At 47.0% G+C, this 16,858-nt stretch overlaps 1 protein-coding gene across 1 annotated transcript in view; it reads right to left on the bottom strand.

Moving 5' to 3' along the window:
- Positions 1–757: 757 nt before the first annotated feature.
- The window catches only part of PSD2 (pleckstrin and Sec7 domain containing 2), a 101,976-nt gene continuing 85,875 nt past the window's right edge, over positions 758–16,858 (bottom strand). The window contains exons 11-14 of the mRNA XM_077824163.1: positions 8,387–8,544; positions 6,348–6,492; positions 3,358–3,501; positions 758–964 (exon numbers count right to left, since the gene is read on the bottom strand). Coding sequence (XP_077680289.1) covers positions 758–964; positions 3,358–3,501; positions 6,348–6,492; positions 8,387–8,544 — 654 coding nt within the window. The remainder of the gene's footprint in view (positions 965–3,357; positions 3,502–6,347; positions 6,493–8,386; positions 8,545–16,858) is intronic.

Genomic DNA, 16,858 nt, shown 5'->3' with positions numbered 1-16,858 from the left:
CGAATCGCCTTCCTGACGATGCTTCCCAGCCATCTTGCCTTCGCAGTGTTGGACTTAGACATCCAGTTTCAAAACCCTTTTAAAGTTTCCTTATATATATTTATTTATATATATTTATATGTATAAAAACCAAGCAATAGTGCCCAGGATATCACTATTGCCATGCACAGATCACTTTTTGCACATCCATGGTAATAACACTTTTTGATTCTCAGTAAATATCCCGCCGAACCTGTATTATTGCAATATGGAGAATTTTGCTCCTTGATGTTGTGTTTCTTCCTGCTGTTTCATTGTAAGTGCTGCTGGTGCTGCAGACCTGCTGCTGGTTGTTAAAAAGGAACAGATTCTAGACTCCAAGAACTGGTTGTGTCTCCATGTTGCCAGAAACTGCAGGAGTCTGGGAACTCCAGTGACGTAGGGGAGAGCTGCTGGAGAATGAGCATCCCAGCCCTTGTACAAAGAATGTGTCCCTTTATTGCATGCACACAGGGAGCAGGAGTAAAAGAAACACTGAAGGGGGTAACAGATGTGAAGAGAAAGTAGAGAGTCAATGACACTGAAATGTCAGGGCACTGGAAAAAAATTAGCAAAGTGTAAACTAAAGCTTCTTTGATTTCTTCCGCTGGATCAGAAACCACGTCTTGTATGCCTACCGGTTTTGTTCATATGATTTCCTAGGTATAATTGTGCTCATCGATCTAGTCAAGGAGTACTAAGCCTCACTGATTGGTTTCGCCCGCACTAGCGTTACCTGTTAAGTGTTCTGCTCTATAACGTCCTTTTCCACCTTGCTGTGTACAGACAAGTGTCCCTGGCTCAGGGAAGGGCTTGAATGTGTCTTCCGCAAGGAGATGTCGTCAGCTTCCACCATGAAAAGGCTGGCTTCGATTTTCTCCAGATCATCCGTTCCAACTTTTATCTTCACACACAGCAAGTTAATGTACGTCTCGTAGCGGCTCTTCTGCAGAGGGAAACAGAACAGGACAAACAGCTGGGTAATAGGGAAGGAGTGGGGCAAAGATATGCTGAGAACACTGAAGGTATCCAAGAACAAGCTGGGGCAATCATCTATCACCGGCATACAACAATGCACCAGGCGAACCCATTTGCTTTCAGGCAGGGGAACGACATGGATTGACTCAACCTTGTGGCATACAAGCAAAGTGGGAATCAAAGCAAAGAGTGGGATCATTGCTAATAGCAATATGCTTATTCTGTGACCAATGTGCAATAAGCCTTCACCTACCTATAGGTAAATACACCAACACTGCAGTAAAATTATCCAGTAACCATAACAGTGTTTGACTCTAAGACTTGTGATGGTAACTACAATCTGTAGGAGGAAGTATTAGCTCTAATATGATTTTAGATTTAGCTGTGTGCCATTAACTGGTTCATGATTACCCTTAAATTGTGGCTTATTCTCATATTAGTATAAAAAGGAGGGCCTGCTCCATTTTCCTTTTGTGCTTCATATTTAATTTCAAGGCTAGATTAGGTCAGTTTTTGCAGTTCCTTGTAATGTGTAGGTCCTGCTGCACCATCTTCACTGCTTTTGCTGGATCTTCATAACCTCTGCGAGCTGCCCAGACTGGAGCGCCATGCTCCCAGGGTGACATTCCCTTGTTTGATGAGTTAACTGATACATGGCGCTGGCTCTCTGCATAGGGGTGAAGTTCAGATGAGGATGGGCCATTCTTCACCCTAATGTCACTCTCAAGTGCTCGGTATTTTCTACCCCAATCCCCCTTTGGGCATCTTTAGTTACTGACACATGTGGCTCCATCCATCAGGGTTTTCCTTACTGGACCTATGCCCAGATACTTTTTCTTAGAGAACCCTGCAGCGTAGGTGAGAGGTTTAAGTTAGTGGTTCTCAACCATGGGATATGAAGAGGTCTTCTAGGGAGTACACCAACTCATCTAGATATTTGCCTCATTTTACAATAGACCACAAATAAAGCACTAACGAAGTCAGTACATATTAAAATTTCATACAAACAATTATCAGAGGGGTAGCCTTGTTAGTCTGTATCCATAAAAAAAATGAGGAGTCCAGTGGCACCTTAAAGACTAACAGTTTTTGTAAGCTTTTGTGAGTAAAAAACCCCACTTCTTCAGATGCAGATAATGACCTGTTTATACTGCTCTATATACTATACACTGACAAGCAAGTACAATATTTGTATTTCAATGGATGTATTTTATAATTACATGGTAAAATGAGAAAGCCAACAATGTTTCAGTAATAGTGTGCTGTGACACTTTTGTATTTTTAAGTCTAATTTTGTAAGCAAGTAGTTTTTCAGTGAGGTGAAACTTGGGGATATACAAGACAAATCAGACTCCTGAAAGGGGTACAGTCATCTGGAAAGGTTGAGAACCACTGGTTTAAGCCATTTTTGCCAACAAGGAAGTGTGTCCTTTTCCCCTGAGGCAACCGATATTCTGTTTGTGATTGTGGGTCTAATAGATTGTACACAAGGCTAAGAGACCTGGATTCTGGTCCTGGTTCTGACACTGACTTCCTGGGTAATCTCGGGTCACACCCAGTAAAGCTGGAAGCTCTGGCTCTCTGTGTGCTCTTCCAAGGTTGCAGAATTTGTAGGTAGCCTGGAATTCTTGTAGCAGCTCTTGTGCCACTCCTCCTGTCAAATGTAGGGTGTCTGGCTGGTGGAGTGGGGCGTGACCGTGGTTTTTCTATACCCAACTATTGACTGGTCCCCTGGAGACCAGTTAGACCCAGGACTGGGGGTCTGTACAGGTTTCTTAAAGCCAACCTTAGCCCCCACTCTGGTCCAGACAGAGGGTCTGCCCATCTCCTTCCTGCAGGACAGAGGGACAGTTCAGGTGCCAGGACAGTAGGCTGGGGTTTGAGTTCTCTCTTTTTTGTCAGTTTTGAAAATTAATAAAGAAAATCGTTTGTTTTAAATTTCAGTGCACAAAAGAAGAACATTGCCATCGGTATATACTGCCCTGCCTGTCTCCACGGGCCTTGCTGAGCACACGCACACAGACACACAGACACAGACACGCATGCACACATATAGACACGCATGCGCACAGACACACACAGAACCACACACGCACACAGACACACACCCAGATACATGCAGACACAGACGCACACAGACACAGACCCCCACACATGCATAGCCATACAAATGCACACAGACAGACACACACAGACCCCTCCACACACACGCACACAGACACATGCACACCCATACAAATACACACAGACCCCTGCACACACACGCACACAGACACACACAGTAGCTATACCAGGCTTATCAACTCCCATCAGATTTGTCCAAGGACTCATTTATCACAAGAAAGATGAAAGCTCCCTTACCTCGAATATTAGGTAATGCTCTTTCAGCCTATATTCTTCAGCCTCTTTTGACTTGAGGCTTTTCTCTACAGGATGTAATTTATGCTCTGTTAGTTCATCTGCAATCTGCTTCATCTTATTTTCATGGGACCTCAGCTGTTCCTCCTGTGGAGAGAGGCAAGTCAACTGTTCAGATGTACTAATATGCAAAAACAAGGGCAATTGCAGATTGCAGACGTGGGATTCTTCTTTTCAAGGACGTGCAACATCCAGCTGGAGTTGGGCTTGTGCTCAGTCCTGGAGCCAAATTAATGTATTCAATTCCCAAATTCACCTGAGAAGTAGCAGCCAAAATTTGGGCCCCTGAGGAGGATCAAAACCCATCGATCATTACTCTACCTCTGTAATGCAAACGTGAACTGGGCCGTGTCATTTAACACCTATCCAGAACAGACTGTCTTTCCTGAACTGAGGTCCAGCTCCTCAATGGGATTTAGGCTCCTGGCATCCATCGAGGAGCTGCCTGTGTCTTGCTCCTTCAGCAGAACTAGGCAGCCCCCTCTGAGCTGCAGGATATCTGTCCTTGTGACATGGTATCTCATTGGCTAAAGGTGATATCCCCCTCCGCGGGGCTCACTCCTGTAGAGGCCAGATTATTGCTCTGTCTCCTTGCTGCTGAGGTGTGTTTGTGTTGTATTCGCTGCTCACTGGAGAGCCCTATACAATGCTACAGTGTGTATTCTCTGTAGAGCAGTGCCAGCTACATGATATCTGCTTCTTATAAAAGCACATTTCAGAGAGCAGATACCTGCCCCGGGAGTAGCTGAGCATTTTCCAGCAGCACTGCCTCCCAGCATTGCCAGACCACTGAACCAGTTTACCCAGATCAGCTGCTCCACTTTCTCCCTGGGGCTCTAATCCCTGATGAGATGGGAGTTTGGAGCCGCCTCAGCTCCTTCGTGGGCTGGCGCTTGCAGCACTGAACAGGATCCTGCAGGCAGAAGTAATGTGCTGGTTTCAGTTCAGGGAGGAAGATCACTGGTAAAGTCTGCGAGAGTTTAGTTACTCTGATTGGCACCATACCAGGAGCAAAGGCCCAAGAACCCCAGGGATGGTTTCACAGAGCAGAAAGGCGGATGATGGCAATGGAGGGGGAGTGGTGGCTGCAGGCAGGACCAGGCTGCTAACAAGGGTCTGTGTCACTCTCGGCTAGGGCTGGCCGGAACACCAGTTCAAGTTCGCAAAGGAATGGAGAGCTTTGGCATTTTGTTTTTGTTCTGCACTGGAACCAAACTGAGGCCTTTTGGAATTTTTCATGCAAAGACACGAGAGAGGCCCCGGAATGGCCAGCTGGTTCAGACACTCCTCAGGGAGCTGGGCAACTCATGTTAAAGGGCCTGTTCTGCCTGATCCCAAGCAGGGACTTGAACCTGCATCTCCTATGTTCTAGCCACTGGCTAGAGTCAGCCCCATCTCTCGCTGTCTCTCCTTTTCTCACCTATTCCACTTTGTATAGCTGATAAATATTCATTAGGACAGCAGAGACTGGCACCATAGCCCAAAGGTAAGGGAGCCAGCTGGGACGTGGTTCAGGTCCCTGCTCCAGAGCAGACAGCTGGAGGACTTGAAGCTGGGTCTCTCCTATTGCAGGTGCGGGCCCTGACCACCAGGCTGTTCTGGAGTGCTGCCTCCATCTCTGAGAAACTTTCCCATTGCCCGCAGAAAGGTCTGGTGTTGGTGGCACTTTGCAACGAAAAAATTCCTGACCACCTGAAGAGCATGATTCCGAATAGCCCAATGGGCACAGGGCCAGAGGGAGCAGGACAGAACTAGACAGCAATGGCTACAGGATGCTAAGACTGGCTAGAGCTGAGCCCATGGACATGGGAGACAGGCTGATGCAGCATCAAGGCCATGGCAGCAAATGATGGAAGAAAACAGCATGAATAGGGGCAACAAGAATGACTCTGAAATGGATCCTAGACATTACAGATGGAAAAACCCTGCTGGATCACCTTAGAACAAAATATGGCATCTGATTATTAAACTAGTTCTCAATGGGCATCTTTAAGTGCTAGTAACAATAATGTAGTCGGACGTTGGCTCTAAAGATACTGACTTGAAAATTAAATGGGTCTATCTTTCAGATGCCATTCCCACAAGAGGCAGAGATGACTTCTGCATGCTGCATGGATTGCCAATCACAGGACAGCCAACAAAGCTGCCTGAAAAATAACCAGATAACCACTCCTGGCTGCACTTTACAAAAAAAGTTACCAATTACTGGGCATTGAGGGCCCAATTTGGCTCCATTGAAATCCACATGAGTTTCGCCATGGAGGTCAATGGGAATAGGGTTGTGCCCTTTGCCCCTGGAAATGGTGAGATATTGGGAAATGCACTGAGCAATGGGTGACACGCTCTCTGAGAAGGAAGGATTTGGGGGCCAGAACAACCAGCCATGAAGCCAGCAGGTTGAGTGTTCTCCTTGAATGTGGCCATGTGCACCAGTGGGCTAATCGGTCACCCTTTAGTAACAACAGGATACTCCGCTACCAAAACACATGCCCTCTGGGTATCTTATTCCTGCTCTGGGGTGGAACAAAGTGTGCGATGCATGACTGGCTGAGCACATAGGCATACCCAGGTTTTCATGAGACCGTGCCCACTCTAATCATGTCCTCTGCCCTTCCAGCCTCTAGACTTAGGCAGGCACCTTTCAGTGTATGCAGGTTGATCCAGCAGTGGCATATAGGTGCGCACATTAGGAGCCAGGATCGGACCCTGTGATTTGCCATGGTGTGTGACTGGCCCTCAATCTCAGCCCTGCAGATAGGTGGGTGTGACTCACAGGAAAACATTTATCTGTTAATCGCATGAAGGCTGGGAATGAACCTGAAACAAGCAGCAGATCTACCCTGGCCACATCCAAAAGCATACCCAGCAGCCCCCAGAATCTCATGCTTGGCACTGACCTGCTTTCCAGCCCCTCCCCCTCGTGCATGCATTACCTGGCACAGCTTAGTCATTGAAGATGGCAAGAGGGGACGGCAGAATTTCTTCATGGAGCATATGGCAGCTGGGAAGGCGGGGGCAGAGAAAATGGCAGCCACTAGGTTTATTCTCAGTATCCAGGAAAGCATTTCTTCTTTGCTTCTGTGACGGGGAGAGAGAGTTTGTTTCTATCACTGCGCTCAGCCCTGCATGCATTACAGTTGGTTCTAAGGCAGCCCGTTCTCATGCAGCCTTGCTTTGAAGCCCTGTTTTTCTGCGTTCCTTGGATTTGTCAGGTTTGGAACTGAGCAGATTACCAGCTAATTGGAACTGGTTCCTTATTGTGTACGGGATTGTCAGTTACGTTTCCCTTTCCCCCTGTAAATTGTCCCAGTGAAAGCCACTAAAACTCTAGCTCTCTGCCTCCAGTTTGTCCACAAAGACTGACCTACGCCATTCGGTTTTATCCCCAGGCCATGCAGCAATGCCAGCTTCCCATCTATGGGCTCTGCCCTGGTTCTGCACAGTCTGTCTCCTGGGCTGAGAGGGGAATTGAGTCTACGGTCCATTCAGTTCCTGGCTTTTCTGATGAGACAGCGAACAAAGGCGTGGAACATTGCAGATTGTGGTGGGGATTTTAATGCTGTGGAATCCTGTTCACTATGGACTCACTCCAACTGAGCAGTCAAGAAGATCTGTTGGTCTCAGCCCTGGTGATCGCTACCAACCTGGGCTAGATCCAGACAGATGACCTAGAGGTGACAGACTCCATTTTCCTATTAGCAGTTGCCAGAGGCTTTAATCACATAGAGCCTAGGAGAGGCAAAATCGCCACAGGATTTGAGCACCTACTGAGGGGTTAGAAACAAATAAGCACAGCCGGGAGTGTGAGCTCTGGCTTACCTGATCACCCACGGCTGGGCCAGTCCAGTGAGAAATACATTCCATTTCCCTTCAAGTGAGGTCATGGAAGCAAGACACATTTGTAACTGAATTGGGCCTTAAGCATGGAATGTCCTGCCAAGTCATCCAAAAATGCAAACCTAACAATGAGCTCTGCTGTAGACCCTGCCTCCTGCCAGGTGGGCATGCATCCCGGCGACTGTGTGCTGTCCATGGTAGCTGAGGGCAAAGCACAAGAGGGGCAGAGAAGTGCGCCACATCCCAGAGCCTTATCGATGCTGCAGTTCCCCAAGGCCTGATTCTGATCTCACTTGCACTGGTTTTATGCTGCTGTAACTGCAATGGAAGTTACGCCTGATTTGCACTAGTGTAACAGAGATCGGAATCAGGCTCCTGAGTCTGCGCAACTGGGCCGGGACCTCTGGCTTCTGTTCTGACTGGAAATACACTGTAAACAGCCTGATTCTCCCAGGCCTTGATTCTTATCTCCCTTGCAGCAGTGTAAATCAGGAATAATGCCATGGAATTTGGTGGAGTTACCCCAGTGTAGAACCAAGTAAGTGAGACCAGAATCAGGCATACAGCATTGTGGCCCTTCGCCTTTTGGTCCTGAAAGGAACCAGCAAGTGCGGAGGCTGGAGAAAATGGCCCCCCTACACAAATGAAAACAAGACCAGAATAATGAACTGACAAGGAGTTGGGGCCTAGTCAATAGCCCTGCATGTGACTGTGGGCTCAGCACAGGCCTCACCAGATCTGGGAACTGATAAGCCCAATGACTGGAGCGGGGCACTCATGTCCTACAACTCTAGGGCTAGATCCTTCCTGAGCTCCTTACTCTTCTTCTGCTCAGTCCTTAGGTGGCTAAACCCCATCTGAAGTCAGTGGAATGGTCCTTAAGTCAGGGCTAAGGAACAGCTGAGTAAGGAGCTCAGGACCTGACTCCTACACATCAAGGATTGTCCACTACTTTGCACCATCATTTCCCCCTGTGCAAGGTGATTTAAAACACGACCATTCAATTTGATCCCTTATTACACCCCCAAAAACTGCTGGTTCCCAGAAACCAGCCTTGAGTCCCAGCTTGGTATTGTTCACATAAGGAATAAAATCAACCAAATGGGAGTCACCTGGACTGCGCTACGGTACTCACGGAGCTTGGAAGAGAAAAACTCTCCAGTCGGCTGTCTTCAGCTTGAGCACGTTGGATTTTTTGCTGTAGTCAGAGGCTTTGGTGGCTAAGGCATGGTGAACTCGGATGGCGTTTTTCAGATCCACTTCAGAGAGATCTTTGTCAGGTTTATATTCATCCTGTCACAAAGGAGCATTCATAGGATAATGACAACTCCGGCATCTGTAGGTTTCCTTAACAAACTGCCCTTTTCTCTATCCTGTGCCATAATGACAGAGTACCGAGACCAGGAAAAGGCTCCCCTCTACAGTAAGTGCTCGGGATGATAATGCTAATAATTAACAAAATTCTGGCACCTTCTTCCATCATTACATTCACCAGGAAACTGTCAGGTGCCACATAGCCCCAGCCTGTCAGAGAACGGACAATATGGAGTTACATCCTGAAATTTTTACTCACATGAATAAAGCCCCTTGAAAGTGAAAGGAACTGATTTTCAGCTACTGTAAATTGGCTTCAGCCCATGGGCTTCTGGAGCTACACTGATTTACATCAACAGAGAAGATCTGGCCCAACGCTTTCCCTTGCAATAGGAGGAAGCGCAGTATTAACCATTTGGAGCTGAAGGGATCTCTCCATTCAGATGTGCATTGAGAGTCCCTGCACTACGTTCAGACACAACCCAAGAAAGCTGACTGGAGGTCAGGCTTGAATTGCTTACCCTCCCCTCTGTGTCTTGCAGCTCTCTAAATATTAGCCCCGAGATGTTCATGCCACTTTAGCTGGCATGTTCCTTTGTGTAATCCAATACAGGAGCCCTGGCAAATTGCAACAAAGTCATTTCACTCCCTTGGGGCTCAGAGAGTTTTCCCAAATGCAGGCGATTTCAAAACTAATGAAAATAATCATAATAAATAATTAATATATCCGCATTGCTGTTGCCACTTTTGTCCTCAGATCACACAGTGCCTTACAAAGATGAGAAATTAACCCCTGTGCATTTAAATTCCCCTTCAGTCCTCAAAATAAGGCGTATATGGACCTTGACCGGTGCTGCTTGACCTCTGCCCAGGGATGAATTTCACCCTTTTAATGCATTAAGTCCCACTCACAGTGCAGCCCCTTTAGACCACAGCTGTGCACGGCAACACTGTACAGCTGTTTAGGACAGGAAGTGAGGAAGTAAACCGTATCCAACTGAAGCTGCCGGGAGTGTTCGGGAGGAAGAATGTAGTTACCCTGGCCAGAGTGTGGTAACCCCACTGTTCTTATGAGAACAGCCAGGAGATCTTGGATGACAGAGAAAAGGGATCTTGGTTTTATGGCTCAACAAGAGATGACACCTCCAGCAGCACTGAGTCCCCAGCACTTTGCTGGGGCACTGAATAAGAAAGAAAGGAGCCACCTCATGAGTCAGCAGCACCTACAGCAGTGGTGCCCAAACTTTTCCTGTCACCCCTCCCCCTCGCCAGTAATGGACTCTGTCCATGCCCCCCCAATTACTGCACAGTTGGCTCAGAAGGTGGAGCCGGGGCGGAACTGGGGATGGGAGGAGTTGGGGCTAGAGGGGGAGCTGGCCTCGGGGCGGAGCGGGAATGAGAGCAGAGTTGGGCTGGAGGTGGAGCAGGGAGTGGAGCGGTGCTGCGGCTGGGGCCAGAGGTGGGCTGAGGGTGGAGTGGAGCTGCAGCTGGGGCTGGAGCAGGGCTGGGTGGCGGAGTGGGGCTGGGTGGCGCTCCCTCCCTGCCCCCCGGGGCTGGCCTGGGCCCTGCTGTGTGCCCCCCCCCGAACATGCTTTCGTGCTCCCTGGGGGGCATGCCCCACAGTTTGGGGCCCACTGACCTACAGTATGATATGCTCTTTACAGGTCTTCTATCTAAATACAGATCAAATCCACTTAGCTTGTGAGTGCTCATGGAATCACACACCGGGGTGTGGTTACAGGGAAGCTAAGGGGATGCCTACACTGCAGTTATACATCTGTAGCTGGCCTGTGCCAGCTGACTTGGGCTCGCTGTCCTCAGGCTAAGGGGCTGTTTAATTCCAGTGTAGACATCAGGCTCGGCCTGCAGCCCCAACTTTGGGACCCTTCCACCTCACAGGGTCCTGGAGCCCAGGATCCAGTCCGAACCCACATCTAAACCGCAATTAAACAGCCCCACAGCCTGAGCCTGAGTCAGCTGGCATGGGCCAGCTGCGGGTTTTTAATTACAGTGTAGACTTACCCTACGAGCAAACAGGAAACACAGACAGGCAAAAGGCAACATAAAGGGACAAAGGCTCAGAGCCTCAAAAACATTTAGATGCCTGTCTCCCATTGATTTCCAAAGAATAAACATCTGCTGAGTAGGGACATAAAGCTGATGGGTAATTTCCGACACTTAAAAACTCATTTTCGGTCTTTGTTAAACTACGGCTGTGAAACATGGACATTCAAACAATTGATAATAATGAAACTACAATCCTTCCAGCTGTGGTGTTATAGACCGTGGACAGACCATGTCACCAAGGGAAAAGTATTGGAGATTACTGGAATTCAGCAAATGCTTGTCAGAGATCTTGTGAAAAGAAAAGTTCAGTGCGCAGGGCACATTTTAAGGGGTTCGGTGGGCAATGTGTGCTGAAGGGGCACTGGTGGCAGAAGAACAGGGGGCAGAAAAAGGAGATCTTGGATGGACAATGTGGTATCCTGGGCGGATCAAAAGGACCATTCATCCACAAGGAAATTGGTAGAGGATTGCACAGAATGGGCTGCCATGGTTGTGACCCGCTGCCACAAGGAGATGCCACACAAGAAGAACTCCCATTGGTTTCAGCAGAAGCTACATGCCTTTGAGGAGCCAGGCCTACTCACTGGGGAAGTCTAGTGAAGCACTGAGATTAATTACTGGAGGAGGGGATGATGCAAATGGAGGATGGTCTGCATACAGCTGGCTTGGTGGGCCATATGCCCTCTTCTTTAGGTGCCTCTCTCCTCTTCCCATAACAATGCCTTTGAGTAAAAGCACTACAACCTCCTGGTTTTGCCATCACACAGTTGCTGTAAATGGACATAGCTCAGTAAAGGCATTATTAAAAACTTGGCTTTGGGCACCAAGCCTGAAAATGCTTTCCACACGTGCTTACCATTAAGTGCCCCTGATGCCAGGGGCACTGCTCCTGTGCTGAGAGTTGGGGGCAGATGTATCCATGGCCAGGCTCAGGGCCTTAGCTGGAAAAGAGGCTGCCAAGGGTCCATTGGTGGTTTCCATCTTGTAGTGTTTAAGGCCAGACAGGACGTCCAGATCAGCTAGTCTGACATCCTGTAGATCACAGGGCTCTAAAGACCACCCCCAGACCGAGCTAACAATCAGATTGAAAGCACAGTATCTCCGCCCTCAGGAGACTAAACTATTGTGCACCACAGGCAGAGAACAGGAGGGACCAAGGTGCACCAATGTGCGAGGCTCCCTGAAATGGCAGGGAATTGATTAGGTGAGATATAATCTATATGATCCTGGCAAGTGACCCAGAGGCCCCATCTCTGGTGTCTCAAGGTGACTCTCACAACACATCACATTAGAGGCCAAAATATATTTTTCCCTAGTTCCCAGAGCTACCAATTCAACATGGGATGAAAAAATCATTCTGTGTTCTCTCTACCACTGACATCATTGCCATTCTGTGCTCAGAACCCAGCTGCTCTCCTATACCTGCAGTGGCTTTGCAGGGCTAACAGGAGTACCAGCATCTTTGTGCTTGGGAAGTAGCAGCAGTGCCAGACAGTGAGCAGATGCCAGATGTTGAGTGAGCAGGGTCCATTAATACAGAGCTGTGTTTCTGACTGTAAAAGTGCCTGAAAGCAGCTTTTCTGAAGCAGTCAGCACAAAAATATCTGGTTTGAAATGTTGCTACGTGTATGAGCACATACACCACGAGGCCTCGTGTGATGAGATGCTAAAAGGAACCATGCCAAGAAAAGTCTGGCAGCAAATTCCTACCTTGAGGTGGCTGACTCCTTAAAGGTGAACCGCAAAGAAAATCTCAGTATTGCATCACCTTGGGGCAGAAGGAGGCAGGGACCTGGCTGCATACTGCTGAATGGGATGCAATTTTGAGGGGCTTTTCCCTACAGTGGTGACTTAGTGTGTGGCAATTTGATTTTCCTAAAGAATTCTAACATCACAGCACATCATGGGGCTGGTTTAAAATGATTTCAGTTTTTTTCCACCCTAGAGCTGCTGAAATCTCATGTAACAAAACCATGTAACAAACCATGGCCATATCCATACAGAGCTGTGGTTGACAACAGGAATTGAATCCAGGACCCACAGCATCAAAAAGGCCAGTGTCTATGGTCTGAGCTAAAAGAGCACAGGTTTGCTCATAAGTACATTGCATTTTGTTATAGGAAGGGATACAGCTGATCAGGAACTGTCACTATGATTTTCCAATGTAAAATGCGGTGTCTCCAAAATTGAATTTTTTTGTGGGAAATTTTGCTGAATTTCATGGGAAGTTTTGCTGAAAATTTTCAATTTTCTGTTAGGAAAATCTAAATGCAATATTTTGTTTAGCGTCAGTTTGACCTGAATTGGAATATTTTTAAATGAATTTAACCAGAAAGGCTTCCTTTCAAATTAGATACTACAACTTTCAGATACTATGGTAATAAGTATGGTATAAGAACCTGCATAGAATAGAAATCAGTTTAAAAAAATTAAACTGCATTTCTCTAGTGCATTGCTTTATGGGAGTTGTCATTTGGGCCCCCATTGTCTCTGATGAGCAAGGCTGCTGGGAAGATTACACCTCCCACAACGCAATGTGGAACCAACTGCTCAGTCGGCCAGATAGACAACCAGAGTGAGACATGACCACACACAAGGCCAATGTACTATATATACATTTTCATGAACTTCAAAAGGTCCAGGGAGCTACCCAAGTGTTCAGATGCTTCTCCAATACTTAAAACCTTTGGGTCTGCAAAACTGGGTTGGGAATCTCACAAGAGCAGAGTCTCTAGTGAGATTTCCAGTAGGGCCGGAAATATGGCAAGAATAACTTCTTTGGTTATTGACACATCTGCTTCCAGTCCCTGCAGAAACAAGTGACAATGAAATTACAGTGTGTGTGTGTGGGGGGGAAGGGCGCGGAAGGGGGGCGGAAAGTCAAAGGGATAATCTTAAAAAGAAAGTGCGACGCTGTTCTGAAAAGGGACTGTAACGCGAATGTCATTGGCTTCCACATTTATTGTCCCTTGCTGATTTCAGCATCAAATGTGCTTACTTCACAAGTCAAAAGATAGTTTTTCCGACTGCTGGCCCTGGGGTTTGAGTGTCAAGCTAGGTCATTTCTGGCTTGTGCATCATCATCGATGGTAGGTTCTGCATTTGGAAGTTAGGGCCAGATCCTGCCAAGTATTAGCTCTTTGGGGCCACTCTTTGTTATACGTGTGTAAAGCAGTTAGTACAACAGGGCCCTGATCCCTGACTGGGGTACATAGATGCTATCACAACAATAATAATAATAGATAATAATGGAATCCCACTGAAGTCATAGGGTCTCGATGTAACCCTAAATATACACATAGTCATATGTCTTTGTAAGACTGGCTAAGTAATAGACAATTTTGTCAGTGATGCATGAGGGAGACTAGAGTGCTCTGTCTCCCATAGCTCTGCTGGCTCTACACAACGAAGAGGAGTAATGTGCAATACAGGTTTAGTTATAGAGGGCAAATCAGACTCAGCATAGATCGGACAAGGTTTGTAAAATGCCATGTTCACACAGACACCGTCTAGAGTTGGACTACACGATAATCCTGATTCACCAAACCCCTATGCTTCTGTTTGACCTTAAACACAAATGCAATCCCACCCCAGTTCAACAAAGCACTTAAACCCTGATCCAAGGCCCACTGAAATCAATGGAAAGACTGTCAGTGACGTCAATGAGTTCAGGCCCCTAATACCATTTTGAACTTGGATTTAAGATTAAACACGTGCTTAATCGCTTTGCTGAATTGAGGCCTGTAAATCCAAAAATTTAGTAGCAATCCCACTCAGTAAAAGATTTAAGGGTGGCAATTTTGCAACAGAAAAGCTTCAAAAACAGACTCCAACGGAAAACTGCTGAGCTTGAATTAATATGCCAACTAGATACCATTAAGTTGGGTTTGAATAGAGACTGGGAGTAGCTGGGTCATTACACATATTGAATTTATTTCCTTAAGTTAAATATCCTCTCACCTTCTTGCCAATTGTCTAAATGGACCATCTTGATTATCACTACAAAAGTTTTTTTCTCCTGCAGATAATAGCTCAACTAATTAGCCCCTCACAGTTTGTATGGTAATTTCCTACTTATCTGTATATCTATCCATCTTACTATATGTTCCATTCTATGCATCCAATGAAGTGAGCTGTAGCCCACGAAAGCTTATGCTCTAATAAATTTGTTAGTCTCTAAGGTGCCACAAGAACTCCTGTTCTTTTTTCAATCAGTGTTTTTATTTAAATTTCAGTGAAAACTGATAGATATTCAGATCGAAACATTCCTTGCAGCCTTTGGAGGAGTTTCACGCAAACATTCGTGTTGGTTGGTGCATCATCATCAGCGTTGTTGTAGCTGTGGTAGCACCTTTCTCTTGCAATTTCATACCTCCCTTTTTGCACTTGTGCTTTAGTTACAATTTCCAGCAATACAGCCAATCTTACACTGCAAACAAGCTGAAATGCCAGTATTTTTCACTTCCAAAATGACCTAGTTTTTGTTTGGAAACTGGCTTTTTCCTTAATGATAAATAGGCCAAGAGTTGGTGAGAATATCTCTGAATTTCAGCAACCTTTTCTGTAAGAATGGGGTCAGTTTCCAGTTTGAAATGCCCCCAAACGACTGAATGATAAGGAGTTTATTTCATTTTATCCTAAATATTTTACGGGCCTTTATTTCGTGGGAATGAGCTTCAGGGTATCTCGTAGTTTATCTCATCCACTTTCCCTTTCCCTATTCTATTCAGAAATATTAAAATGCTTTAGAAAGACAATGTGGGTGCGGTAATACCTGTAATTGGACTAAATTCAGTTGGTGAAAGATTCAGGCTTACCCAGAATTCTTCTTCAGCTATGTGTAAGCTCAAAAACTTGTCTCTCTCTCATCAACAGAACTTGGTCCAATAAAAGCTATTACCTCACCCACCTTGCCCCCCTAATATCCTGGGAACAACACAGCTACAACAACTCATTGGCTCACATTCTCCGCCGTGCCCAGTTTGTGCTGGGTGTAGCTGAGGACGGTGCTGGGACCATCGGGGAATCAGCCAGCCATTCCTCTTTGCCTGGTACGCTCTCTACAGCGACTCCACATCTGCTGGGACTCCAACACAGGAATCCCTAGTTTGGAAGCTTTTTGGCCCCTTTGCCCCATCTGAGGAGCTGGATAGGAAGGAGAGAATCAGGTCTGCTGAGCCTGATTCCGCTTTCTCACACAGTGATGAAAGTCAGGAATAACTCCAGTGTGAGGCCAGAATCAGGTGCTGTTACTATGGAGATGTAGCTCAGAGAGAAAAGGGACAAGAGCTTCTCATGATCCAATCTGCTGATGGGGTGTGGATAGGCTTCCCGCTGACTAAGGCTCTGAGGGTACGTCTACACAGCAACCACCCCCACCCCAACCCCCAGCAGCGAGTCTCAGAGTCCAGGTCAACTAACTTGGGCTCATGCTGCAGGGCTAAAAGTAGCACTATAGACATTTGGGCTCGGGCTGAGCCTGCGGGACCCTCCCCACTTGCCCGGTTCTCAGAACCTGGACTCTCTCATCTCTCCTCACAAGCCCGAGTCAGTTGTTGGAGGAGCTAAGACTCGCTGCTGTGGCTCTGATTTCACCGTGTAGACATACCCAGAGGCTCATCTCTGCCCTCGCTCTCCCATGCTGGGAACAGAATTTGTGCCTCCTGGGCTAGGTTTCCTGAAGTAATGCCCAGCCTGCTGATTCTGTGGCTTAGAGGAGTTTTACTTACCTTCCAGCCTGCTCTCACCCTTTTACAAGGAATTTGAAAACTCGCCCTTTTAAACATGCTCAGTACTGTATTTGCACAAGGGAGCGCCTCTGTAACCTGAGTGCCCACCTGTACAGGCATCGGTCAATTACTGAGGAAGCACCCCCTCTCCTGCCTAGGCCAGATCACCAGATCCACTCTCAGAAGGAAGGGCTGCAGGATCAGGCCCTCTGGACGGTCTCCAAACAAGCAGCTCTTAAAAGCAGTCCTACATAATAACACTTAGCTCTTCACACACAGCCATTAATCCTCTCAACACCCATGTGAGTGAGGTAATTATGGCTTATTATCCCCATTTTACAGCGGTGAAATTACCTGCCAAAGGCCATACAATGAGTCAGCAGCATGGCAGGGATTGGAGCTCTCCGCTTGTTCCTCAAGACCCACTAAAGGATCAAGAAATTGCTTCTCCAAACTATGCTGGGACATGCCAATCCAGCAATTAACAGGAGGGAGTC

The sequence above is a fragment of the Eretmochelys imbricata genome, chromosome 8, assembly GCF_965152235.1.
Source record: "Eretmochelys imbricata isolate rEreImb1 chromosome 8, rEreImb1.hap1, whole genome shotgun sequence".
NCBI lineage: Eukaryota > Metazoa > Chordata > Testudines > Cheloniidae > Eretmochelys > Eretmochelys imbricata.
This window is presented reverse-complemented; position numbering and strand designations above follow the sequence as displayed.